General features: G+C 44.2%; 1 protein-coding gene across 1 annotated transcript; it reads right to left on the reverse strand.

Moving 5' to 3' along the window:
- Positions 1-3,325: 3,325 nt before the first annotated feature.
- foxj1b (forkhead box J1b) lies at positions 3,326-7,873 on the reverse strand. The gene is made up of 3 exons (XM_051418333.1): positions 7,458-7,873; positions 6,647-7,309; positions 3,326-5,999 (listed from the first exon to the last, which is right to left on the reverse strand). The coding sequence occupies exons 2-3, from the start codon at positions 7,232-7,234 to the stop codon at positions 5,115-5,117; spliced, it is 1,473 nt and encodes a 490-aa protein (XP_051274293.1). The 5' UTR covers positions 7,235-7,309; positions 7,458-7,873; the 3' UTR covers positions 3,326-5,114.
- Positions 7,874-8,184: the final 311 nt, after the last annotated feature.

Genomic DNA, 8,184 nt, shown 5'->3' on the forward strand with positions numbered 1-8,184 from the left:
GACTCTAATCAGGAGCAGTACAGAGGTGGCCATGATGGCAATAAAACACCGAATACACCCTCTTCTTGTCTCTGTTTCTTGCTCTGCCCTCCTCTGTGTAACCCTCCCGAGCTAACACACAAACACGATGCAGATCCCCCCAAGAGGGGCACCAAGGAGGAGGTATAAACCATTATAAGCCAGGTTAGCCTACAGTGACAGCCCAGCTTGTTCCTCCTTCTTTGAGCAGGTCCGCGTGCTGGGCAGTCCCAGCCTCTCACCCACCACGCTGAATAGAACCACGGGGCTCTGGCTCCACAGAGATAGCGTTATCTGGGCCGCCACGGGGCTCCGATCACAGCCGTGTACACACACGCACAGCGGGAAGCGCACACATCAGCTTGAGTGCAGACAAAGAAACATGTGGACCAGCACAAACATTATGGGCATATAATGTAACCGCACATGTGCACACGGTCACAGACAAACAGAGACAAGTGTGAAAGTTCACACACATACATTTGGATACAATGGATGTCTCTTTACCCTTCAACTTGAGCGTGATAGTGATACTGATGTTTCTTCTTCAACTTTCCTCACTTTTTCTGCAAATAGAAGTGACCTCTAGGCCTATAACTGGTATAAAATGACCTGTAACTGACACAGGATCAGGCTCTCTGTCAGCTGGAGTGATTTTCTCCACGCACAGTGGTCAGTGGTCACACGCTTCGGCCTCGGATCTGGCTGTAGTCCCTGCTGTTGTTAGGAATCTGAGTTATTCCACCCATTCCTGGAGATCTCCACACATGACCCTGTCGCTGCTGGGAGCCGTGAGCCAGAGGGACAGGGATAAGCCGCATTTCTCCCCTTTTCCTCCAACAATTTCAATTAAAAAGAGATTTGAGGTGGAAAAGCACATTTTCATACAGGGCATTCAAACACAGTCCTGGAAAAGGGTGAGAAAGTATGTGGTGGTAAGTTTTGAGGGCATTTTCTAACAGCTATGAGACATGGCTTTTTTTGTGCAGACTGCACTGATAGATGTAGGGTCAACATGTGGAGTGGGCTGCCCACGTGGGTGCATGGCCTTAAACTGGTTAGTTTTGGAGAGAAAGAAACACTGCATTTATGTGATGATAACACTGTCTCATTTCTATGATGCTTCCTCACTTCAACTGCACTCTTCCCATTCTGTTCCAATATAACACATATTTTAAAAGCTTTATGTAATCTTTCTTTAATTACCTATGCACCAATAAATGTTTTGTAACAGTGCAGTGCATTTATTTTCCATACCAGTAATTTGGAATTGACAAAAGTGTTGATTAGAGTTGTTTGTCCTCTCATTAAACTGATTTGACCCTGAAGCACACAATAAAAAGTTATAATTAGCTGTAAAGAATGTGAACTTGAACCAAACTTAGACATAGTGATTGTACTTGGCATTGGCCCTGAGTTAACTTTTTGAACTTCTTGCCCCTCATGACCCTTGGGATCCTCAGGCAGAAATCCTCCTGAATATTTCAGAACCAGGGGCTCCACAGTTTAGGAATCCTGCCTGAGGACAATCATTCATATCACGTCTTAAATGCACCTTTAACACTGTGATCTTTGGCTTTTATTTACAAAATGCTTCTTATCTGATCTGATGTATATTTATTTATTCTATTTCTTTCAACCGTGAAACTTTTGGATGGATTGGCATGAAATTTGGTACAGACATTTGTGATGGTAAATTTGAATCACTGTATACCCTTCTTCCTTTCCTTCATCAGTTGAAAATGTCAATCTTATTTTCAAGGACAATCCACTTTTATCAAAATCACTGTAAATGCACCAGTGTTAGCCAAAACTCTAACTTTCAAATGCTGCCCTTTAATCAGATGTTAAATTCATCTCTAAAACAATAATAACACACAAAATGTAAAATTGGAACAGGAGAAAGCAAAACATGAAGCAGCTGAACAGGATAAAAAGAGGACAGCAAGCATCTTGCAAAGTCGGGGATGTACAATGCAAGCAGCTGATACAAATCAAGGTGAAGCAGACAATCAGTGCAGCCTCTCTGAGGTGCTAGCATGGCTGTATATTCTTAGTCTGGTTACTTTGAAGTTCTCACACTAACTGCTTGTTGCATATTGCAAATAATTAGTTCTTTTGTACAGAAATGTTTAGTGCTAATTAGCAATTGTTAGAATGCTACGCACTAAAGTAAGACAGAGAATATGCAGGGGCAGATCCGCAGGGCAGCTGCCACCCCTAAAAATGTTGTGCCACACCAGCTGCCACCCCAGTTTGGTGTCAAATGCTGTCAAATTTAATACATTAATTCAGATCAATTTTAAAAATAACATCTTAAAAAGAAAAAAATGAACACATATAATTTAATTATATGTTATGGCCACATTTAAGACTGATTGGCAAACGTCTGAAGATTTGGAAATAAAACAATCTGATTTCTAATGCCACCTTTATATATTTCTTCTTACTGTGTGTCACAATAATGGGGGCTTATCCAAGTTGTTTTTGTCTTGTTTGTGAAGACAAATGATTGAAATGTATCTTTTTTGTCTTTAATCTTATCTAATGTTCAAGCTTTTCTACCTCAAATGCTTCACTTGCAACAAAAACCACTCTCTACTCATCAAGGTGAACATCATCTCAGGTGAAATAGACCTTTTTCACAGCAACCATTTCTACATGAAATAGTAGGGTAAACACAGGTACCAATGATACTAATTAAGGTTCCATTCCATTCAGGTCAAACGTTGTCTGTGTGCTGCCTCTGTGCATTCGGCTCACTGGAAAGGCTCTGCTACACTCATGTCAAATGGCTGCAGTGGAAAAAGTCAATCATGAGTAGACCTTTTACACGGCAGACATTTTGACTTATCTTGGCAGGAAAAGCCCAGGTGAAGATATTTCCTTAATGATGGCTCAGTTCCATCAAGTGTACCAGTAAGCAAGCATGCATGCATCAATACCAGGATCTTAAAACTGGAGCATATCTTCTGTGAAAAAGTTATATTGCTGTCTCAAAAATGAGTACACCCTTCTCTGAACTGTCATCAAATAAATTTCAGGGTAAAAGTGGAATTAGTTATTTGTCTAATGTATCAGATTACATTATATAGTACAGCGGTTAATGCTATTATATCTACCCCCTGTATGTTTGGAATACCAAGTGAGTCCAGACCTGTCTGTGCTGATTACTGATAAACCCGGAGAGGCCTTTTTATCTCTTGACTGTAAACACAGAGCTCTAACTCAAACAATAATCCTGACAACAACGCGCTCCATAATGTGTGGTGTTAACATCTCATATTGTGATGAAGTGAATGATAAGTTTTTTGTTATTGTTCTTTCTTTAATTGACACCATTTATTGCATCAAGGCATGATTGCATTTTTAAACAGCTTAAAAAAGTACAAATGAAAATAACATGGAAAGATCAAAGAGCTGGTATCAAACTTGATCAATATGATACAATAAGAAAATCTGGCCTTGAAGAGTTGAATTTATATGTACCGGCTCATCATTTGTCCCCTCAAACCAACAGAGTTATTAGGTTCTCAATCATTTTGAAATTCAGATTTGTGGAAACAAACCGTACAAATAAAAAAAGACATACACCAAAATAATCAATAAGGACAAAGGGAAATCCATCACCCAGTGACAGAAAACAGAACTCTCTATTTTTTGTTATTAATCAACACAGAAACACCAATGAACTGCATATTCCTTATCAACAAATTTGGCGAAATATAATCAACAAATGCCCAGTTTTGTATATATTTGGAAAGAAAAAAAAAACTACATTTAAGCACAAAAAAGTTGACTTATTGCGGTGTGGAGTTGATTGTTCAAGAAGAAACTGATATTGACAATTACAGCATATGCATCACTTTCATTATGGTCAGTAAACTTTAGAAAACATAATTTCAATACGATAAAAAATAAAACTAAACATCAAAAACAAAAAGAAAAACAATCAAAAAAAAAAAGCTGTCCTGCATTCCTAAAACTGCTGCCTATCAAAGTGCATAATGTTCGATTTTCATGACTGACGAGAAGGCGATGGATTTCAGGCCTGCTCCTGTTTTTGCTTTGCAATACGTAATTGTAGCAAATGTTCCTGCCTAGCTTCATGCTATATACTTTAGTGAATATATATTAAATTGACTATATAACAAAGTCATAAATGACTGATTTCTAATCTCTCAGACTATGAATTTAAAGTTCTCCATCCTGCTCTGATAGCTTCGCCTCTCATCATCACACGACATAGACTGAGATGAATGGCTGATTTCACTGCATGTTAGTAAAAAAAAAAAAAGTTTAATGCTAATGTAGCAAAATAGAATCTTGCACGTCTTCTCAGTCCCGTAGTGACAGTGCTTGCTTGTGGAGAGTGCTTTGAAGGAGGGTGCTTGGGGTTTCTTCTGTTATTGTCACGATTAAAATCAAAAACCCCGGATAGCCGCAGTTCAGTCCAGTTCCAGCACTCATTTGAACACATTATGTTATTACCAGCTGCCTGACATTTGAGCTGTTATAGTTCCAACTTTAAAGGATAATCATTTGTCCTGTTTTCTGCACACAGGCAGCTTTTCACCCCTTCTTCTTTCTGAAGAAACCATTTGCTGTCATTCATTCTATCCCTTGCAGTCAGTCCACATGAAACTTTAATTTGGTTTATAGAAGTTTCTCTGTTGTATTGTCATTCATTGTGTCTGATGTGTCAGTGTTGTGTCATGTTACACACTGCTTCCTATCAATCACCTGACACCCTCATGAAGAAATGGGAGTCTATGCCAGGACATAATCCCTTATCCCCAACAGGGTTTATAGTCAGATTAAAGTCTTTTTTAGCTGGGTTCACAGGTCCAGTTCAAGATAAGTTTGACATGATCATGTTTGTACTTGAACAAGAGGACATATAATTGATACAAAAAATAAATTACAAATGCAGAGTATTGCAGATTGATTGGAGGGAATGCAGATGTAACCGGGCTGTAGTTCTAACCGTCCTATTGATTATCCTTTGGGGGTAATATAGAGTTGGACCAGTGATCAGAGATGTTCAGGGCATTGGGTGTAAATATTTAGGAGTCAATGAGGTTTGGGGTCAAAGGTCACAGATAGGCCTCCACTCGTTCCCACGGCTGCATCTCTGTGAAGAAGCCCTCGCACAGGCCAAAGCCCTGATCCAGAGTCAGAGGAATCGCCTGCGCCTCTTCTTTGATCTCCTCCCAGGGCTGCAGTACCGCCTCCTCGGGCTGCTCCGAGAACAGCGTGGAGGCCTCGTCGAACTGCTGCAGGTGGTGGTGGTGGCTTTGGAGCAGCTGATCCTGGTCCAGCTGCTGCTGCAGGTGCTGCTGCGGCACATGGAGCTCTCCCATGTTGACCGTGCAGTCCATGGAAGCGGCGGCGCTCAGCTCCATGTAACCGTAGGACTGATGGTGGTTCAGGTGCTGGCTCTGACCCATGATGTCCCCTCCTCCGCACCACCTCCCCAAGGCCGCCGAGTGCTGCCTCCCCTGCATGGAGACCTCCATCTCGCAGCCCAGGGAGCTCAGCGCCGTGTTGATGTCCAAATCCTCGAAGGTGCTACAGTTCCCGCTGAGGACGTCATCGAACACCGACGCCAGGTCAAAGTCCCCCCTCAGGATGTCTGCTTTGTGGGCCTCTGTCGCCAAAAGAGGAGACTCAGTCGACCTCATCGCTTTACTGTTGTTTTTAGAGGGCAGATGCTTTCGTTTGCCACCCACCCCTTGATAAGGGAAGCCATTTTGGGTGCTTTGATAACCCTGAACCAGTTTGCTCTGTCTGTGGGTGCCACTGCTGCTGCTGTTATTGTAGTGGTTAGCGGACATCCTCCTGCGTTTAAAGATGCCATTGACGAACATGTCAGCATACTGTGGATCAATTTGCCAAAACCCCCCCTTCCCTGGCTCGTCTTTCTGTCTGGGGACCTTCTTGAAACACTTGTTGAGGGACAGGTTGTGACGAATCGAGTTCTGTGACAAAAGACACACAAAAAAAAGGATAATTAACAGGATCCCATTGGCTTTGAGCAAATTTGAGTTAGTCATGCAAAAACTGAATGTGCCAGTTTGTCTTTGTAAGAGAGAAGAGAAGAGAGAAGGAGGAGGAGAAGGAGAAGGGGGGGGAGCATTGTTGTTGTTTGTATAGGAAAGCAAATGTACCTAATGAGGCTTTCTAGTAGCAGGCAGCTCTGTGCATTTCAAACATGATCAGCTGTGCTTAGCTGCCATCTCTCTCAGGAGCCCTCATTAACACACACACACACACACACACACACACACATTAGAGTCCTTTCTTCACCCCATCAACGTTCCCCTCAGACAAAAACCCTGTATGAGTGAGCACTCTCTAGGAAGATGGAAATTTCTGAGACACTTGCATTAAAAAACACTTGTCATGGAAATTTTAAAAGGCTGGAATTAGACGCTGATCCTGTGTGCATGCTGGAGGTTTTCAGATGTGTCTGATGATTATTGTTGAAAGAAAGACTAATGCCCTGTAGCATAAAGATGTGGTGTCTGATGGTGACACTGGGATCAATTGCTCACCCTTCTCTCCCTCACCTCGCCATTTATCTGACTCATCAATAATAGAAGGAGAGTTAGCCGGTCTCGGTTACCTGCCAGCTGGGCTCCGCGTGTCTGTAGTAGCAGAAATTCTCCGTTATCCAGTTATAGATGGTGGACAGAGTCACTTTGGGCTGTTTGCTGGCCTGCATGGCCATGCAGATGAGAGAAGCGTAGGAGTAGGGCGGTTTGACTTTAGGGTTGGTTTTGTAGTCGACCTCCACAGGCGGGCTGGCCTGGATGGGGATCTGCGGGTAGCCGCTCCCTGGATGCGCGCAACTGGCGAAGCGCGGTGCCACGGTGGAGTCGCTGCCGGACGTAACGGGGCTCCCGAGGTACGGAGGCATCCCGGTGGCGGCGGTGTCCCCGGCAGGCGGACTGGACGGAGAGTCGGTGCCACCTCTAGGAAAGCCGAGACGCTTGAGATAGAGGTGCTGCTGGGAAGACGGGTAGCCCGGTCCAGCACCGTTGGGTCGCTCCGGGTCCGCGTTGAGGATGGAGAAATTCTGGAGCCAGTGGAGGCTGGTGAGGCTGTCGTCCAGGGGGACAGAGTCGGACCCGGTGACCTGATCCTCCGGGTAAACCGCCAGCCATCTCTCCTTAAACTTGTTGGCGATGTCGGGGCTTGTCAGAACCGGCATCCTGGCTGTGTGCGCGCGATGAGGGCTGAAGATGGCCAAAAGATCCTCAAATCGGCATTTAAAGTTTTGTTTTATCTTGAGGTCAAAGAGAAAAAAAAGTAAAAGAAAAACACAGTTAGTTCAAAAAATAAACCACCACGGGTAAAATATTGTTTGGTCAAAATATCCAAAACAAGCAATATATTAATCCCCCAAACTGCCAAATGATGCGTAATTTCCCTACCTCCAGTGCGGTCTTTCAGGGGGAGATTCTCTGTGTGCACCTGTTGCAGTCCGTCCCTGTCTCTCCTCTCCAAGGACTCAGCGGCGCATCTAGTCTCTGCGCAACAAGTGCGGCGGGGGGAGGGCGAGGAGCATCCAGCAGCAGCTCATATGGAGGAAAGGGGGAGAAAAACGCCGCTCAGAACAGATCCATGCCGACCCAGGCGAACCAGGCTGTTAATCATCCAAACGCTAGTCTCTGTTTGACGTGTCTGTGGGAGGTCAAGACGTGAGAATGTGTGGAGGATGCAAAATAAGTCGCTCATAAAGCCCGAGAGACTGCCCACCATCCCTTTAAACGCCCGAGGGGGTTCCTGATTGGCTGACTATCCTTGCTTCTCCAGGTTTCACTTCAACTCTCTCTCTCTCTCTCTCTCTCTCTCTCTCTCTCTCTCTCTCTCTCACACACACACACACACACACACACACACACACACTGGGCACTCAAATGGATGTGGACTGGAATGAGTGCACTACAGGTTCACTGCAGTAAGAACAGTCAGTTTGCCGTTTCTTTGCCTTTAATCTTTGTCTTCATCCGCGAAGCAGGCTGAAATGTGACCTCTGTGGCGCGCGTCACGCCCCCCCCCGCTGGCGCTGAAAAAGACGCGCCTCAGGTCCCGCTTGTAGCACACTTTTGCACCTGCAAGGAAAGCAGCACACTTTAACCGATAAGCCTGTATTTACCA

Source organism: Dicentrarchus labrax, unplaced genomic scaffold (genome assembly GCF_905237075.1).
Source record: "Dicentrarchus labrax unplaced genomic scaffold, dlabrax2021, whole genome shotgun sequence".
NCBI lineage: Eukaryota > Metazoa > Chordata > Actinopteri > Moronidae > Dicentrarchus > Dicentrarchus labrax.

What these genes read in the sequence shown, in the direction of transcription:
- foxj1b (XM_051418333.1), bottom strand. Translation starts at nt 7,234, where the DNA reads ATGCCGGTTCTGACAAGCCCCGACATCGCCAACAAGTTTAAGGAGAGA. An exon ending in ACGCGGAGCCCAGCTGGCAG is followed by an intron (nt 6,000 to 6,646) that starts GTAACCGAGACC and finishes CTTTTGTCACAG; the next exon opens with AACTCGATTCGTCACAACCT.